General features: G+C 33.2%; 1 protein-coding gene and 2 non-coding genes across 3 annotated transcripts in view; all 3 read right to left on the bottom strand.

The window, feature by feature from the left end:
* Smp_172600 (putative sonic hedgehog) overlaps positions 1-8,256 on the bottom strand; it is a gene marked incomplete at both ends in the record, with an annotated part of 42,643 nt that extends 34,387 nt beyond the window's left edge. The window contains one exon of the mRNA XM_018796515.1: positions 7,969-8,256. Coding sequence (XP_018651649.1) covers positions 7,969-8,256 — 288 coding nt within the window. The remainder of the gene's footprint in view (positions 1-7,968) is intronic.
* Smp_tRNA_02083_Gln_TTG.1.1 lies at positions 1,070-1,136 on the bottom strand. Its single transcript has one exon. It is a non-coding gene (tRNA).
* A 3,742-nt stretch (positions 8,257-11,998) lies between the features above and the next one.
* Positions 11,999-12,065, bottom strand: Smp_tRNA_01924_Pseudo_TTG.1.1. The gene has a single exon. It is a non-coding gene (tRNA).
* Between the last annotated feature and the right edge of the window lie 9,303 nt (positions 12,066-21,368).

Here is a 21,368-nt window from a genome sequence, read left to right as displayed (position 1 = left end):
GGTCAATTCACTAATAATGAATTCTAGATTAAGTTATCTTCGGCACCATTTTGATTTTGATCTGACCATAAATATCAATAATATAGTAAATCAGCTCTGTTTGTGAAACCTAACTTCTTCAAAGTGAAAATTTCCGACAACTCCCTATATTCATTCATCGATGGCTATAATTGATTTCTGTCATCCGGTGACAACATCTAATTATTAATCCCGAGGTTCAGTAGTTTGTGTTTTGAGTGCAGTGATAGTAATTCAGTTGATGATATCAGTTTGAAACAAAGGGTTCGGTGGCTAGAACATATTTTGCAGATATTATTTCAACAACTTTCATTATGAGGATTATTCATCTACAATAAGACTAAGTGGGAATAGTGAAAATGTAGTCAGTTTGATGATATATCATCACTAAATTTTCTTATCTCCTGGCTAATATTCTACTGATTATCCAAATCATTTACTTGACATAGAATAGAAGCTGATGACAAATCTAATGTTGTTTTCGATCATTATTCGTTATAAAAGTGAGTTATTTCCCTTAACTAAAAGAAACTTTTCTAGGTGGGATTTTTTTTTAACCATATATTAATCACATATTCATTTCATTCCCCTTGCTCCCTCCCTCTCTCTCTCTCTCTTCATTTTCTTTATAATAACATTACTCTACTTGTGGCGGGGTTTTTTTTTGGCGCCCTACTGTAACAAAATTCCTGTCTACAATAATTAGAAATACATTTAAATATTTCATTTTTCCTGTATAAAATAGAGATTGATCAATTCAATGTAAAATCTCAGTATTTTAATAATTTACCAAAGGAAATGGTTACTTATTTTTAAGGGGAAAAAAACATTAATTATCCCACTTATTAACCAATAAGAAATGAGTTTTGTACAATAGAATCTAATCAATAACCTTTTTTAAATATTATGATTAATACACTTTACTCATTGTAGTTAAGGCGTCATTATGGATTATCAAAGATGGATAGTGGCTAGCAGTGGAATCCAGGACGCGCGTTTCTTCTTATTTGGGACTCGTCAGCTGGATGTACGTGCATCTCAGAGTTGATGTTCACTCTGGGACTCGAACCCAGTACCTTTCACTTCAAACGCCATCGCGTTATCCGCTCGGCCACTGAGTCCTGATAGCCACTTGCTTGTGCGATGGGGTGAAGTTTAAATTCATTTAGTATTGTTTGTTTGAGACTGACCAGTTGCAGTCCTAACACATCGATGGGAAGATTCAAATAAACAATACTAAATGAAGTAATTATAGATTGTTGATGGTATGTTATTCCAATTTTTATAATCTGTTATAGGGATAAGTTGATGAGGAGTTCATAGGATCATTACGGAGTCCTAATTTGACTGATATCTCTGTGAGTAATCTTGAACAAACGAAATTTAAACAGAAAATCGAAGATATGGTATTCTACTGAAAGTATACTGAAAATACATTTATTATTAGTGGTATAGTGTGTGCTACTGATATCGACAGATATAAGTAGTATATATCATCGGTCATAAGTGGATTGCCTAGTGACAGAAGGTTGAGAAGATCAAAGAAAAGAAGACGAGAATACAGAGTGATTGGTGTGCAAACGAAAGAACAATCGAGCCTGAGACAGTTGGTTGACATTTACTGTATGGTTCTCAGATCTTACTAATATATTCTGTAATTGTGTGTTGAAATATATTTGCTTGTTTACACGTTTGTTCTCGTTCACTACAGTAGTAATAATGCGAACCACGTCTCACAGTTGTTCTACCAATTTCAGGAAGCGGATATCAACATTAAATTCACGCTTGGATATGAACATAATATAATCAATTTAAGAATCTAAATCTGAAAATAGAACAGTGGAACTGTAGTGAACAGAACACCGGTTGGGGACAATCGAATGTATTTAGACACAAATTACAGACTATCTTACTAAATTCTGTTGACCATACATCAAACATTTAATTTGCAAATTAACAACCAATTGTCTCAATCTTCACTGTTCCTTCTGTAAATATCAATCCATCTTCTCTAATTCCATTGTTCATGCATTTTCCTACCGATTGCGCTTCATTTCAGTTCTCTCCTCATCGGTCTTCTGCCAAAATACATTCTATGTCTGACCATCGCCATATACTACTTATGTGGACATAAGCAGCCAACACCACAGAACAACCGAGATTATATTCAGAAAACAAATATAGATCGAGGGGACTACTTAGATTATAATAGTTTATATCATGTTAGCTACAAACATTATTTATTCGAAACCCTGTTTAACAGAACTAGAAAGTTGTGTTCAACTGATAAAATACATGAAGAATTACCATACATTGAAAAGTGCCTTATAACAAATGGATATCCAAAGAAATTGATTATGAAATATAGAAAAATGATTATGAAAAATTCTAAACAAGCAAATGTTAACGGAAAATCTCTCTTCATTCGATTTGCATTCAAAGGCGAAGAGGCATTGATTGTGCTAAATATAAGCTTTCATTCAGTCCAACTATTTTCTGTTTATAACATCAGATATTCCTTAAACTAACTAGAAGTGGATCAATACCCTTTTGAGATCATCTTTAAATTTATTTGTGAATTTGCATGTACTTGTGAATGTAAATACATAGGAAGGAATGAAAGAACAGCATCTACAAGGTTTTCCGAATATATCACCTGTAAGTTGTGTCAGAAAAGAAGTAAACTAATCTCAAGTGAGATTAAACATTTAATGGACAGTGGAAACAACGTGGAGATCTAAAAAGCATTCAAAATAATTCACAGACAGTATACATCATTTCTACTCCGTTTTGCAGAGGCCATTTCTATGAAGTGCTTTCAACTTGACTTTTGCATACAGAAGGAAATTGTGGTAAACCTTTCATTGTCAAGGTAAGATGGTTATATTATGTTAACGTTTGTCAATTACACTGTCTCGTAATAATGGTTTATAACTTGAAGTGAAAAATTCCACTGACATTCACTCAAGACGTTAACTTTAATAATATATTTAACAGGTGCCTTGATTACCATTCATTTGGATTCACGAGTCAATCTAAGCTAGACCACCACTGAAAACCTGGAACCATTGGACGGCCGTTTCGTCCAAGTAATGAACTCCTAAACAGTGTCTATCCACGATCTCTCACTCCAAACTCGAAACCAGGACCTTCGGTCTCGCGCACGAACGCTTAACTACCGAGTCAGTGTCTGACTTCAATCGATCCATGATCTTGCGCAACCCTTCATACATTGTCTGGAGTGGATAACTATCTCATACCCAGCACGGGTTGAACTTCACTGGTCAATTCATGAATTCAACTAGTAAAGTTACTACAATATCCACAAATCCCCATTCTGATAATTGTAAAATAATTTTTTAATATCCATTCAAAAAATGAGACTTTTTATTCGTATAAAAAATGTATGGAGATAGTAGAATTTCCATAGTTCAAATCACGAACTAATTTAAGCTAGATTATCGTTGAAAATCAAGAAATATTAAACAGTTGTTTCTTTCTAGCAAGAGACTACTCATTATTGTGCATTCATGATCAATTGAATGTGCAAGCCAAGTTCCGATGTTAGTAATCAGATTGAAATTTGAATAGAAAGTAGAATCAGGCACCTATGCCTCAATTCCACTATCTAACTTGAAAAAAAATTTACGACTAAATGGTAAGATCGAAGAAATTCATCCAGGAAGCACAGATTTCAATGGATACTAGTCTACCAGTATGGGTATTGTGAAAATTGTTGAGTTTTACTGAAATCACGAACCAATCTAAGTTAGACACCATTTGAAAACCTGAAAGTATTAGAAAGATGTTTTGTCTTAGTGTGATACTCTTCAGCACCACTGGACCTAGACACGTTAGTTTAGATGTTAAGCGTTCGTACGCAAAACCGAAGGTTTAGGATTCGATTGATAGTTGCATATTCGTGAGTATTTTCTGCTGAGGAGTACCTTACTAAGAAGAAACGGCCATCCAGTGTTTCTAGATTTCCAATGATGGTCTAGCTTAGATCATTTCGTGATCTTAGTATGATACTAATTTATTGGAGTCTTCAACATCAACAAGGAGAAAACACAAACCCTTTCAAATGCATATCATAAACGTTATCAAATGTTTCCCTGTTAATAATTATATTTTATTGGATTTATGGAATTAAATAATGATCCTATTAAGTAGATGATGGCAATCGACAAGAATATCAGTACCTGTATTTCTTCCTCTATATGACGCTCATCAGCTGTGTTCATCTGAAATCATGAGGTAGCATATGCTCTCACTTTTTCGCTCTTGCTCTCTTCAGAGATATGAAATATGGTTACTCACTGTTACGTTATAAAAACCTAGCTAGGCACATCCGCATGTGAAGCCCATTAGTTAGGTAACTACAAAGATAGGTAGAATCTTATGAATACTATACATTACAAAAATATAACGTAACACATGATTAAGATCACCTTTACTCATTTTACACTACAATAATAATATGATGACGAATGGTAAGTACAAAGTTTATATCATTCACTTAATTTTCAACATGTATTTGATTTTTTTCATAAATCTAACCACGAACTGATCTTAGCTAGATCATCGTTGAAAACCTGAAAGCATTGGATGGCCGTTTTATCCTCAATATGCATTCACGATTCCAAATCCGGGGATTATGAACTTTAGTCGTGTTATTTCCCTCACAAATATTACAGTGACGATTACTTTTATCCATCGAAAATAAGTAATCACATTTATGACCCTTGCGACTGAATTAAGCTGAACCAGGCAATTATCCTAATTATAAGCAAAGATGGGCGGTGGCTAACAGTGGAATCCAAGACGAGCGTTTAGGACCGAAATTGATCAGTCTCCAGCTGACAAGTACCAAGTAGGACGAATTTAATTTACATCCTATTATGAAACAATAATGATTCATGTACTGATTACTCTTATCACAACTAGTACACTTGTCATTACACTATCAATTTACAGTTTTTTTTATCTCTTATGTTTAGTTATGTAATCTTTTTTATTGTTATCATTGCCCTATGAATTCTCTCGATTGATTGAATAATTTTCCTAGTTTCATCCATGAAATGATCTTGGTTAGAAAACAATTAAAAACCTAGAAGCATTGAATGATTGTTTGGTGTTAGAATGGGACACTTCGGCAACGTGCATCCATAACCCCGTGAACAAAATTGAAATTAAGGACGTTCGGTTTTAGGTGAAAACGATAAACCTGTCGACCGCGGTGCCAGTATCCAGTTGTGTACATGCCTAACTTCAATCAGTGCATAATATTGCATGACTATCTTACATTGCCTGTGATGAATATCTATCTGATACCAGACACGGATTGAACCCCATTAGTCACGACTTCATATGTATATAAATATTTCTGTTTAATGAGAATAAAGATTAATAAATATCTGGTTAAAAACAATGTTTGTCTACTTGTACATGCGTTGTTTTATTTAAAAATTCATTTTTACAAGCTAACTAGGATTATCAGAAGGGGGTTTTGTGGAAATTTCAGTAATTTTATATAGTTGAAATCATGAGTCTATTGAAGCAAGACAACCATGGAAAACCTGGAAGCACTGGACAGCTGTTTCATCCTATTGTGGGACTCCTCAGCAGTGCGCATCCACGATCTCGCCTCGCGAGATTGATCTACCTCGACTTTTGTGGTGTTGTACAAAAATGTAAAAGGGTGAATATTAAGGTTTATTGAAGCCTTAGCCAAACGGCCGTCCAGTGCTTCCAGGTTATCCATAGTGGTCTAGCTTCAATTGACACATGATTTCAACGAACTAGAATTATCTAACGAGATTTTGAACTAATAATAACATTAATAAGGCTGAATTTATTTAAAATATAGAGTTTTATTCTTTGATGTGAACAACAAAAAAAACGGGCTAGATAATTCAATGTTCAATAATTCAATGTCTTTCAAACTAATTAGTTATGTAAAACAATTGTCAGGCTATTCTTAAATAATCAGTGGTTAGTTAATAAATGAAATTGGTATCTACTCATGCTTTAATGAAACTAAAATGTAAATAAATAACTTGATATATGACTAGCAATGTTAACCAGGATACATGTTTCATTCTATTTATGATGGGCTAATCAAATGGATATAACTCTATTCTAGTATTGATGTTCACATTGAAACTTGAACCCAATACCTTAGACATAAAATGTCCAATATTTTCTCCCTAAACTCTATCATTTGAGATAATTACTAAATTATTATCACAAGGAGGCTTTGTGGAGATTTTAGTAATCTTATATAGTTAAGATCATGAGTCAATTGAAGCTAGACCACCATGGAAAACTTGGAAGCGAGACTGGTAGGTCCTGGGTTCGAATTCCGCGAGATAGGGCCGTGGATGCACACTGCTGAGGAGTCCCACAAAGGGACGAAACCGCCGTCCAGTGCTTCCAGGTTTTCCATGATGGTCTAGCTTCAATTGACTCATAATCTTAACTATATAAAATTACTAACTTATTAGATGGATTTAGAGCGTATTATGAAGAACTTGTTATTATCAAGACAAATTTGTTTAGAATGATTCCATTTGATAGCAGACATTAAACCCAATTATAACTCGCAATTTTAAACAATCAAAAATTATAAACTCTTTCTATTAACAAACATGTAACCAACTTTATTCTATTGAAATCAATATAAATTTCATAAGGGAAAGCAGAAGTATATTATCTATTCCAGTTTTATTGTATCATTTCAAGAGGATTTCGTTAGAAAAATTAATTTTTGTAATGATAATTTTTTTCTTAAAAAATCATTTAGAGTCAGATGTTATTGGTAAATAATTTTACCATATGTTGAATTTTTTTGTAATACGTTTAACTTGAAATGTTCAAATTTTAATGAAAATGTTCTTCAGAATGAGTTTTGTGGAGATTTCAGTAATGTTACAGTTGAAATCATGAGAGGGGATCGTGGATGCACGCTGCTGAGGAGTTCCACAATGGGACGAAACCGCCGTCAGTGCTTCCAGGTTTTACATGATGGTCTAGCTTCAATTGACTCATGATTTCAACTATAAAAATGTTTTCAATTATTCCTTTTTTTTCTGTTGAGATCATGAACAGATCCATGTTAAGCCACAAGTGAAAACCTGGAAACACTGAATGGCCGTTTCATCCTAGCATGGAACTCCTCATCAGTGGGCATCCATGATCATTCGCGCGGGACTCGAACCCTGGACTTTTAGCCTTACACGTGAATGCTTAACTGCTAGACCACTGAGTCGGAATCGAACGATGTGAAATGTCTAACTTCAACTAGTCCATAATATTGCTCCCTACACTTACAATGATTCCATGTAGAAAAATAATGCGATTTACTAATAAATGTAGTCATTACATATATGTGCACAATATTATAACGTAATGAAAAGAGGAGAATATGCTAACTGTAATTATTAAATGAAATAGCAAAAAACAACTTTTAAAAAAACTGGTTGTAAGTTGTTATATGTTTGGAAGTGAATTAGTGACAAATGAAATATATTTTTCAGTGAAATATATATAGACTATAGTTGTTATATATTAACTTCTTTTGGAGTAGTATTAAAATCTAAAGGGTACCGAATAGTTATTTTATTCTAACGTTGAACTCCTCTACAGTGTACATCTACAATCTCAACAGGAGTCAGACGTCTAACTTACATGATTTATAGAAAATAATCAATGATTAAAAGCATTCAGATATAAAACAACGAACATGTAATAGCATTAATGATGACTGTTTCACTCCAAACATACCTGAAATGTATCAATTATGACCTCTCACTAGAAATGCTTTGATTATTTAGTGAAAAAGTTGATCAATGTATTGAATATGTTTCAAAAAATCAAGTAACATTTATTACAGTATAAGAGAAAAGTATTTAAAAGCGGAAAAAAAAAGAAATAACAACTGTTGCTCACTTTTGTCATCCATCTAGCTTCTTCAGAATCGAATATAATATATGGTGAATCAACACGTACTAAACGTTTATTTGGAAATTGATTATGAAAATCTCTTGTATCTAATGGTCCGCTTGCTTCTAAATTACTTTCTAATTGTTTTGGTTGATATTCACCTGGTACAAATACATGAGAACGTGTACGTATTGGTGTACGATAAAACATTGATGATTTCATACATCCTTGAAGAATATTCACCGTGTAAATTGTTAATAGAATTATGAATAATAAACAATGTGATTGATACATAATTTAAATGTTATTTCATTATAATAATAACAATACTATCCAATTAGATATTCTTTATTTCTTTTCATAATTAAATATACCGAATGAAAATGAATCCGAAATTATGTTTTCGCTTGTATAAACTTTGCGTTATACTTCAGATACTCATTGAGTGCCCTAAAATTGTGAGTTATATAATTATACTGTATACAATAGAATAATGAAATACATTTTGATTGAAATGAAAATTATCAATGAATTAAAAGTCAACATGAATTGTTGCCAACCACACACACACACACACACTGTATGTGTATTTGTTTAAATGTGTCAAGTTTCTCTGTATCCTTCATTTGCGTGGGTACATTTTCGAAAAAAGAAAGATATTTTGATTTATCATCATATTCAATTAGCTTATATCATTGTAATTTTGTCTCTCAACACAGTATGTTAGTAAATTTCATAATTAAACAATGTAGGCTACCATTCGTGATTACAATATTGATATATGAATAGGTTGTATCTATTAGTTAAACACAATGGGGTTGTTTTTTTCTCTGTTAGCTATGCTAGTGATGACATAATTTCTTAGATAATTTTCTAAAATCCATACTGCAGATAATGTTTACCTCATTGAGAGGTTAACATTTTTAGCGGATAAAAGCGTCATTGATACATATCATATTGCCACCTACACCCTTTTACATTGACTAGATTATATACATCACAGATTGGATGAACATGAATTGACCCCTATCTCTCATGAATATGATTGGTTGAATTTTCCATACGGCCAGTTATACATTAACCAATCATATTTGAAATGTATCGTCAATTGAAAGGGTTAGAATGTTTTAAATACGAGTAGGTGTATTTACTGAATGTAGATAGATAGACATATAGTCTAAGAGACATCCAAAATATATTTTCTTTTTTTTTTGAATTTCAATGGACAAAATTGGTCAATGTCCAGTTAATGTTTTACCAAAGTAACGTAATCATAACCTAAGTAGAAAAACTTACATAATACTGAACGGGTTCATAATCAATTTTATTTGTTAAGGAAAGAGCAGAAATCACTTTAAAAAATCCAGAATAAACTGAAATGAAAATGTACACTATATTGTTGTTGTTTTTTCTTGAAAAAGGAATTCGTTATTTACCATGAAACCCTATGAATCATGCAAATGTCAAAGTATTCTTTTCAAAAGAATAATAATAATACCTAGGAAAAATCCCTTCATTAAACTGGCTCCATGAGGTATTTCCTGGTGTTCTAGTGAGAAGCAGTAACTACGGGAGTTTAACCAGGTCTGTTGGGAGATATCAACTCACTGAAGACACTGGTGAAATGGTTACTCAATTTCGTGGATTGGTTGAAGTTAGACATTAACACCGTTGGATGCTGACTCAGTGGTCTAGAGGTTAAGTAATCGGGCGCGAGACTGATAGCTCCTGGGTTCGAATCTCGCGAGTGCGGGATCATGGATGCGCACTATTAAGGAGTCCCACAGTAGGATGAAACGACCGTCCAATGCTTCCAGGTTTTCCACGGTGGTCTAACTTCAATTGACTCATGATTTCAACTATATATAAACTTATATTTGGTGTAACTTTATCATTTTTCACTAATATTTACTTTATATTTATTCTAATCACACACAATTAAAATTATTTCGATGAACAGACAAGAATGAGACTAAATAAAAATCTTATAGAAATTGCATAAAAAAGAAACCCAATTGTCAAACAATAAAAATATACAGAACAATTTATTATAATCCTATGATGAATAATGATTCAATACTCAAAATATTAATTTTACTAGTCAAACATTAGTAACCAACGTAACATAGAGAAAAATGAGAGTATTTTATATTAAATGCTTTATACATCAGGTTAGAATGGTATTGTTTTAAGTCCGAAATAAATATATAAGTGACTATGATCGACATGTCAAACGTATAGTCTTTTCTTTTCAAGGAACAGATTATGATTAAAGAAATAATCAATAATAATAAACAGAGAGATTAACATTTATGTGATTTATTTGTAAAAGTTTATATCTTTCCGTTGTTATTTTGAAGGATTGCAATTGATCAGTTTCTTTTAGTATTGGTATGTCCTAAGCAGATTGTCATTAACTCATTGATCAGATAGTAGCTAGAAGTGGAATCCAGAATCCGAGTTAGTTTTATTTCGAACTCATCTAGATGAATCTGCCACATTCTAATGTTGATGTTCACATTAAGATATTAACATAGAATCTTTCAACCCAAAAATCAACTCATTATCATTTTTATCACTGAAATTAGATGGCCACTAACGAAAAATACTGAATTCGAGTATCAATTTTAACAATGACCTCAAGATATGCTAGATTTTTTAATCTGAAGAGTTTTATATAGGATGAAACAAGGATCCGAAATCCCTTTGCTAGTTACTGGGGAACTTAAATATACAAGTCTGTTTACCATATTTTTCGGTGCCTATCCCAAATATCTTCTTTAATCTGATAAAAAAAATCCATGCTAGTGTTCGTAAAACATCAGAATAAAATCAAATTAATGAAAGTTTAGAGAAAACAGATCTGATGATATAAAGAGAAACAAAATTGTGAAAAATACGATACAAAACTAGTTAATTTGTTTAGCCTCTCGATTATACTGATGACAAGTTGATTTTACTCATTGTTTCCTGTTATTTTACACTGGTTATTCTTGACCAAATTCATTTCTTCTACATATTCATTGTATTTAGTAAAATATTGGATGAATATGTAAATTTCAGCCGTACAATAGTTGAACACTAGAATTAGAGATTGTTAGATTTTGTAGTTTCTACATCAAGGACTGGATCTTAATTTAACAATCATTTAAAATTAGAAAGTACTAAACTTCTGTTTATTCGTAGAATCAAACAATTGATTGTCAACTCAATGATCTAGAAGCTTAATGCTATCCACGAGATGCAAAGTTTTTGAGTTTGATTTCCTGTGATAGATTTGTAGATGAAGATTGCTAAAGATTCCCTTATACAATGAGAACAGCTGTCCATTACTTCCTTGGATTTAATAGGTTCTTTAACTAATGTCAGTTAGTGATGTGAATTGGAAGAACAGTCACTGTTAGACGAATTTATTGTTTAAGCAACATATTTATAATGCATTGTACTATTAAACAGTTTTCAAACCAATAATTCCCTAAATGACATTTATTTACCTTACGAAAACAAACAAACAATATATTCGATCTAAGATTAAATTTAAACGATTCTAAACTGTTAACAAACTTTTAACATTATGTTCGCAAGTATTTTTAACCGTTTTGTCATAATCTTACAATGAAGACTTGGTATTAGTTATTTAAACAAGAAAAAATACTATTATTCATTCGTATACTTTATTTTTATCGTCAAGCATGCTAACTATCATAACTTACAAAGATGGTGAAGATGACAACGCATAAATTTGATTAGTCAATAAGATTTTGGACAGTTTTTTTTCTTTTTAATTTGCAAGTGGATAACCCTAATCGTTAACAGTGAATTTATGGACTCTGAAAGACAGTGCTGTTTTGAAACACCTGATTAATTATAATTAATAAGTATAGTTTTCCTACCAATTTTCATGCATTTTAAAATTTAAACAGTTTTTTTTTCTTATGAGCAAAGATGGATAGTGGATAGCAGTGGAATCCAGGACGCGCATTTCGTCCTATATGGGACTGGTCAGCTGGATGTACCTGCATCACAGAGTTGATGTTCACTATGGGACTCGAACCCAGCACCTTTTGCTTCAAACGCCATCGCGTTATCCACTCGGCCACTGAGTTCCGATAGCCACGTTATTGGCTTATCCCACTTCAGTGTTTGACTTTTGTTTAGAATATATGTAATATATGTTATGCTTTTCATTTCAGTGTTGTTTTTCGACAATAACTAAGCTCTTTGTCCTATGGTTTATTTCCAAAGTGTTTAATATGTTGAAATTTCTGTGCGAATAAAAATTTAGCACAATTTTAAGACGAAGTTACTTCTTATAAGACTGTAACTGATGTGCATCTTTTTCTATGTCTAACACTAATCCATAATGTTTTTTTCTCCTATATTCTTTACAGGTAACATTTGAGATAGTTGGGAAAACAGAATTTACATAAGGGGAAGAAATTACTTGATGAAAAGAAATTTGATGTCCACTAAACTAACAGAAAGGATTTGCTGGATATGATTGCAATACGGTTGAATAATCTCAAAGATCTTCATTAAAGGTAGTAAATGTAGTAATTAATTGGTTAAAATCCATGAAAGTATTGACTAAAAATAGACATGTACACCATCGGATGAAGGAAAAATTGTCTAGAGATCATGCGTTCGCGCATAAGATAGAAGCTTTTGGGTTCGTGGATGCATGTTTCTGTGGCGTCCCACTCTATGATAACATAATCATCTAGTGCTTCCAGGTTTCGAATAACGGCCAAGCTTGAATCATTTTGTGGTTTAAAGCGATGTAAATCCTACACAAGATTAGGTGACAAGAAAAGCTCAAGTTATTTAGTTTGTTGTTAATATATGTTGGTGTTTTTCTTTAATAAATAGTATTTTTCAAACTCATATTCCCTCAAAGACTTTTGTTATTATCCGATTATCTGTTTTCGGCCTTAGTTTGTTAATTTTGTTACGTACTTCAATATTATTGGTTGTTACAATATAAACAGGATTATCCCACCTCAGTGTTTGATTTCTGTTTGGAATATCAAGCTATCCTGAAAGTACCATCTTATTTATCCCAAATCAACCTGTGTATTATTAGCACCAGGGTGTTGTCTTATGACAGTGGCCGTTCTATCGAATCTCAAACAGTCGATCTCTTTGGGCTCAAATCACAAGGTACAATATTAATTAATTTTTCATGAATACGGCTAACAAATTTCTGCCATTATTCATGACAAATGAATGAATCAAATAATTCATTTGTATTGTTTGTTTGAATCTTTATATTGATGTTAACGACTATGACTGATCTATCTCTTCTTAGCATGTATATGCCTAGTTTGAACTGCTTCGATATTCTAGATACATCATCTAACTGAAGAGTCTCAAATAGGGCAAAACGCGTCTCGTGAATTCCATTGCTAACATCTACTGTCCATCTCTGCTTATAATTGATCAGAGACTTTATAAGCAAAGATAAATATTGGCTAGCAGTGGAATCCAAGACGCGCGTTTCGTCCTATTCGAGACTAGTCAGCTAGATGTACATGCATCCCAATATATCCAACAAGAGACTGATCAATTACAGTCCTAAACAACAATGGGAAGATAAAAGTAAAACAATACCAAGTGAATTAATTAAAGAGTTTAATTTAAAAAGAAAGTGAAATTGAAAATAGAAATCAGAATTCTACATTGTGTTTTGTTGATTACAATATTCAATCATATTTAAAAAATTTTTTGTTTGTTTGCTTCAATTCATAACCTTGTCTATTTAAAATTTATTATTGTTCAATTAGTTAGTTGGTGTGTATGTATGTATATGTATGTGTATATTTATTACTTTTGTCTGTTTGTATGTTTCATAGTTCTTTTTCAGTATATAACTTCAATGGGTAGAAACACATACTGACACATATATATAAAGAATGAGACTGACAGAAGATATATTATTCAAATTGTGTTATACATAGGGGGGTCGGGAGGAGACTAATACAAAATTAAAAATTACATAACATTGTTATGATTTTGATTGAAATTACAAAATTTAAAAAAAAAATGGTTTTAAATTACACACTCATTGATGTATGTATATTGGATTTGTTTATACCCACCACATTCAGCTGTAATAATATGCACACACGTACACACACACTGGAAGTTAATGTACACGCATACATATTTACACACATACATACATACATGTACTGTTCATCTACATAGATATATATCTATTCATTTATCATTAAAGTTAAAAAAAAATCTTTTTATAAATTTTATTAATTTATAGTTTAAGTTAAGTTATTTGATCCAGTCGCCCCTTAAAAAACTAGACTCAATAAAAGCTAAATTTATCATCAATGTTTATCATCATCATCATTGATTCTAAGATAATCAGCGCCAAAAAAGAGATTACTGGTCAGAATCACCACACCCTTATTTTTAAATTTTATTGATTTATAATTAACCACTACATAATAAAAATAATTTTATTCCTAATTTTTTTTCGAATTGTTACTATTATTATCAGAAGGGGTTTTGTGGAGATTTCAGTATTTTCATAGTTGAAAGCGTGAGTCAATTGAAGCTAGACCACCAAGGAAAACCTAGAAGCACTGGACGGCCATTTCGTCCTATTATGGGACTCCTCAGCAGTGAGCATCCACAATCCCGCACTCGCGATATTCGAACCCAGGACCTACCAGTCTCGCACCAGAGCACTTAACCGGTAGACCACTTAGTCGGCAGGCATCCCACGGTGTTAATTATTACTGTTTATTGGTTTAGCTTTTTCTTGAAATTGTATCTTTACAATTAACATTGTGAATTGACTTAATTAGTATAAGGTTGTGATTGTTGATTTCGGATTGATATCATGAGTGAATCAATTTTAAATCACCATTGAAAACCTGGAGCAAATGGAACTCAAAACACCTGTCAACCAATATCGAAGTTAGAATCTTCAATACGAAAGTCAAGATAGTCCTACTTGTACGGAGCTGAAACGTGGAGAAGTATTACATCCATCGTCAAGAAGGTACAAGTATTTATAAACAGTCGTTTACACAAAATACTAAACATTTACTGGCCGGATACTATCAGCAACAGCGTTTTATGGGAGAAGATAAACCAGCTTTCCAGCTGAAGAGGAAATTAGGAAAAGACGTCGGAAGTGGATAAGACATACGTTAAGGAAATCACCAATGTGCATTACAAGGCAATCCTTAACTTGGAATCCTGAAGGGAAGTGGAAAAGAAGAAGGCCAAAAAACACATTATGCCGGGAAATAGAAGCAGGTATAAAAAGGATAAATGTTAACTGTAAAGAACTGGAAAGGATTGCCCAGGACAGAGTTGGATGGAGAATGCTGGTGTGCGGTCTATGCTCCTCCACGAGGGGGCAACAGATGTAAGTATGTATTGAAAAACCGGAAGCACTAGAATGTTGTTTCGTCCTAGAATGGCACTCTTCAACAGTGCTCATCCATGATCCCTCACGTGAGACTCGAACCCAGGACCTTCGATCTCGCGTGCGGAATTGATAGCACAGTTACTTTGTCATAGTATTACATTCACCAGTGGCAGAGGGCAAATATAATACCATATAGAACAGAATTTAGAATTTTCAGGTCTCCTGGTGAACACAAATTGAATTAATGTTCAACAATTTACTACTCTGGACTTAACCATTTTATGATACGGCGCAATTGTTATTATTTCACTCTGGATATGATTTAACTCTATTAGTTACCATCATCTCTGGACTATCAGTATTGTGATTTAGTATCTGATCTTTATGATAATAATAAAATTAATAATAATAATGATAGTAATAGCAACAACAGACAAGTGTTATAAACTCTTCAAACTATTAAGCGTAGTTTTCATATCCTGACATTTCTGACAGTTTGTTCTTGATTTATTTTCGTGGATCAATATTCAATTTCTACGATAGAGTATTGGACATATAATATTATTAAGATATTTAGATTATTTTAAAGTAATCAGGATGGATTCAATTTTTTTATTTCGATAACTTTTACTGTTAAACATAAGTGTATTAATTCTATGTACCCAGTGTTTTATCAACTTAATTTTATTCCTGTTCTATTCACTTTTAGATTGGCTAATACAAAGTACTATTCATTTTTCCCTCTTAACAACACTACTGTTCAACATACAAACGTATCTTTAAGGTTAAACACAAATTTACTAAAGCTTGGATATTACATATAAAGTGTAAAATGAGAAAGAGAATGAGACAATGTATGATTTTAAAATAATTTGTATCATGCTTTGTTATTGTACACAAATAATATTGATACAAATTGTTAACTTTATTGAAGTTATGTAAACAAAATTACAGTTATCAGAAGAGGGGGGTTTGTGGAGATTTTAGTAATTTTATATAGTTGAAATCATGAGTCGATTGAAGCTAGACCACCATGGAAAACCAGAGAGCAGTGGACATCCGTTTCGTGATATTGTGGGAATCATCAGCAGCGTGCATCTACGATCCCGCTTCGAGAGATTCGAACCCAGGACCTACCCGTCTCGCGCGCGAGAACTTACCAGTTCTTCCAAGTTTTCCATGGTGGTCTAGCTTCAATTGACTCACGCTGTCAACTATAAAAATACTAAATCTCCACAAAACCCCTTCTGATAACATATAAATGTATCAATAGTTTTAAATCTTGTTTAATTACATTGTAAATGTAACGTCTTGGTTTCAATATGATTTGAACTTTGATCTACATTAAGTTAAAATGGATTTTTTGTACGAAATTATAATTACATTGTTTATAAATTGGATAACTTTGTGGTTATAATCTTACTTACTTTGCTTACTTACGCCTGTTACTCCTAATGGAGCATAGGCCGCCGACCAGAATTCTTCAACCCACTCTGTCCTGGGTCTTCCTTCCTAGTTCTATCCAACTTTTGTTCATTCTTCTCATGTCTGTCTCTATTTCTCAGCGTAATGTGTTCTTTGGTCTTCCTGTTTTCCTTTGAACTTCAGGATTCCATGTGAGGGCTTGTCTTGTGACGCAGTTGGGTGATTTCCTCAATGTGTGTCCTATCCACTTCCGGCGCTTCTTCGTGATTTCTTCCTCCACTGGAATCTGGTTTGTTCTCTCCCACAGTAGGTTGTTGCTGATAGTGTCTGGACAACGGATCCGAAGTATTTTATGTAGACAACTGTTGATAAATACTTGTATCTTCTGGATGATGGCTTTAGTAGTTCTCCAGGTTTCCGCCCCATACAGTAGAACTGTCTTGACATTTGTATTGAAAATTCTGATCTTGGTGTTGGTTGAAAATTGTTTTGAGTTCCAGATGTTCTTCAGTTTTAAGTATGCTGCTCTTGCTTTGCCGATCCATGCCTTCACATCAGCATCAGATCCACCGTGCACATAGATGATGCTTCCCAGATATGTAAAGATTTCCACATCCTCCAGAGCTTCTCCATCAAGTTTGATTTGATTGGCGCATGTTATGTTGTATCGGAGAATCTTGCTTTTCCTTTTGTGTATATTGAGATTGTGGTCAGAATACTACTTCACTATTTGTGTGTTAGTCTATTTGTAGATATTAAAGTACATTTTGAACAGATACTGGATATTTGTATTGTATACACTACATTTAATACAATTCAACTTATTCGACTTACATATACCGTTCTTTTTGTTTTTAGTCTGAGGATCATTTAATTAGCTTTGCTGACTGATTATTGTTCGATAGTCTATTTTAATATTAGGTATGCAAATATGTTAATTAAATTCCTATTTAGACTGAAACCAATGTTCGATACTTCCTACATATTTCCTGTTTATTTAATATAAATAAGCTTTATTTTTATAGTTTCCTTAAGGATGGATCTTAGTTAAGCAACTATTGAACGCCAAGGATCATTGAACAACTATTTCATCTTAGTATAAGACATCTCAGTAGCAGTGCCCATTCAACAACCCACCAAGGATCCAACTCATAACCTCCTCATTCCCTTCCAAATAGTTAACCTTTATGCTCTTGATTTGTCATTTAGTGGTTTAGATGTCTGTCTCTAATCAATTCGTGACATTACGCAACCTTCACGAATACGGTGTAGTAGATAACTGTCTCAAATGAAAAAATGCTATTACAGTTACGTAAAAAAATGTGTGTAAATAATCAGATCGTGAACATTGTAACCGGATTCGGGATTCGAACACAGGACATTCGGTCTCACACGTAAATGCCTAATCTTCAGATCACTGAATCGGCATCCAGCAGTATTATGGTCTAACTTCAATTGATCCATGATCTTGCACAACCATTCATCCATTGTCTGAGGTAGATACCTGTCTCACACCTGACATGGATTGAACTCCACTTGTCACGATTTTTCACTAGAACACGGAGAATTCCTTCACGAAGTCAGTCACTAATGAGCAACTTAGATTATCGTGTCACGAAATGTCATCCAAAAGAATTTACGATTTACTTGTTTTCCCTTGCAAATAGATTTATTTTCTTAGACAGTTTTTTCATGTAAATAAATGATTCATTTGTTTATTTCTCGTTGTCTTTTCTACATTTTCCATGTTGATATTATTATTATTATTACTGCACCTTATTTTATCGCGTATCCTTTTTTCAAAATAATAAATGATAGGAGTGGTGGTGGACTTTAAGAAAGATGACAATTTATCTTCGCAACTGCACGGATGCAAAAATAATCCCACCAAGAAATAAAATCTGTTATAGTAATCATTATCATCAGTAACCTCAGTGATAATAACAGTAACAATAACAATAATAATAATAAATTGTTATTCCTTCTGTTTTTCCCTTTACTTATCTTTTAAACAATGATCTTGTTGCTAGGCCAGAGATTTTATTTATTTAGTTTCCAACACTATCTAACGATCTTATTCTCCTCCCCTAGGTAACCTTATGGTTTGTCTTTTTAAATTATTATATGTACAATCCTACTGTATCGTTATCACCTTTTTCATTCAGTTTATTCTACTTAGTTTCTCAACTGAAAAGTAGGCAACCCATCAACCAACCAAATGAAAATGGGTTTTTTCTGGATTAAGGGAGGGGGAAAGTAAATTTCCAATGTATCTGGTATGATGTTGCATCACCCCACCAGTGGGTTGGTTTTCCTACTTTGCTGCGCACATACCTTTTTTCACCTTTATACATGTATTATTATTATTGTTACTATTATTATTATTAGTAGTATATATGTTTGTGATAATACTGTTATCAGTGGCAGTGTAGATACATACATACTTTGTTTTAGTATACAGTGTTTACACAAAATCAACATGACAATATTATTATGTTATGAAGGACAAAATGATCAGTGATAGAAGAATTTTATTTCAACAGAGGAATTATTGATAGAAAAATGCTTCCAAGATTACATGAGTTAGAAAAGGTTCCGTTTAATTTCTTCAGAGAGAAACAGAACAGTTAGATTCATGGGTCGATCTAAGCTAAACCACCAGTAAAAACTTGCAAGGACTGAACTACCATTTCGTCCTTGTATGAGATCCCTCAGAAGCGCCCATCCACGATCCTGCTCATGGGACTCGAACCCAGGACCTTCGGTCTCGCGCGTGGACGCTTAACCTGTAGACCACCGAACCGGCACTCAACTGTGTTAATGTCCAACTTTAATCAATCAGTTATCTTGGGTTCAGGTCCCGCACTTCTGAGGAGTCCCATACCAAGATGAAACGGTAGTCCAATACTTCCAAGTTTTCCACGGTGGTCTAGCTTCAAATGACTCATGAATTCAACTATTAAAATTACTACGATCTCCACAAACCCCGAATTCTTTTAAGCAACAGAATAAACCTGTTGAGAAATAACAAAACACACCAAGGAACACTGGTTCCGTGAAAAGCTTTGTTTCTTTAGGAACTTGATTTTAAGCTTATACGTATTACTTTCACAATGATTATCAGTAATATAGTTGTTGAGTAAGAGAACAATAATTTACTAAGCGGAGATGCTTGTGGATTAAAGCAATATCATGACAAGTCGTACGGGATGTACATGTGCCAATAAGGGACTGATCAATGGCAATCCTAAATATCAATAGGAAGTTTCGAAAATCCAGTATGAAAATGAATTGATAATTTACTAGGCTTAATAACAAAACCACAGGAAAAATAGCGTAATTCCTATTGAAAAACTATAAAGATGGTCATCGAAAGCTTCAATACCGACCAATTCAGAAATATTAATTGAGGTATAGTAATATTATGTAACAGTTTCCCTACAGGGCATACGGGTAAGTAAGAAGACGAAGTCCCAAATTAAGAATTGTTATATACAGAAGTTACGGTTGGGTCCAGTAAACACAATCAGTCCAGTAAAAGTTCTGACCAATAACCAGCTACCACCCATCATGATACTCAGTTGCTTGCATGTGGAAGCTCCGACATTTGCGTCAAAAAACTTCCTTCAAAAGCCGTAATAATTAATCCCCGTTATTTCATCGATTTGCCGCAAGTGCTTTTATAAATAATAACTTGATTGATTCAAATCCTTTTTGATTATTACATGATCCATAATATCAATATTTGAACTGTAGGAAAAAATTACCTCGTTGGTTGTTTGAATTATCCCATTGTTGTTTAAAACTAAAATTGATCAGTCTCTTTTTAGCATATAGAGTGAGCATCAACTCTGATCCATATGCATTTAGATGACAAGTCCCAAATAGGACGAACCATACATACTGGATTTTACCACTAACTACCATCTAACTGTGATTATGCTTTAAATAGAATTTAAAATCTTATGAATTTCACTTTCGAAATTTCAGAAGATGCTTTTTACTACAGAGAGACTTGATGATAAAGTTCAAATGTTAGATAAAGTGTAAAAACATTTAATTTTGAAGATAGTTGATTTATTGCATGTATCTTTCCGGTAACTACTTATTTTAAAATTTACACTACAAACAGATATTATCATAGTTGAAATCATGCGTTAATTGAAGCTAGACCACCATGGAAAACCTCAAAGCACTGGACGGGCGGTTCGTCCTACTGTCGGACTCCTCAGCAGTGCACATCCACGATCCCGCACTTGCAAGATTCCAACCCAGGACCTATCAGTCTCTCGCGCGAGCACTTAACCGATAGACCACTGAGCCGGCATCTGACGGTGTTAATGTCTATCTTCAACCAATCCACGATTTTGAGCATGTATCTTTCCGGTAAATACTTATCTCAAAATTTACACCACAAACGGATATTAGTTAAACAACGGAAGAAAACAAGGAAAAATTAAACAAAAGTTTCATCCTTGAATATGATTAATTAGTAGGGTGTACTGACTACCCCATCATGGATCCAACCCAAAACACTCGAATCTCGTTATGGGCATATAACCTTTCTAACACTAAGCTAGCCATA

This window comes from Schistosoma mansoni, chromosome 4, assembly GCF_000237925.1.
Source record: "Schistosoma mansoni strain Puerto Rico chromosome 4, complete genome".
In the NCBI taxonomy this organism is placed as follows: domain Eukaryota; kingdom Metazoa; phylum Platyhelminthes; class Trematoda; order Strigeidida; family Schistosomatidae; genus Schistosoma; species Schistosoma mansoni.
This window is presented reverse-complemented; position numbering and strand designations above follow the sequence as displayed.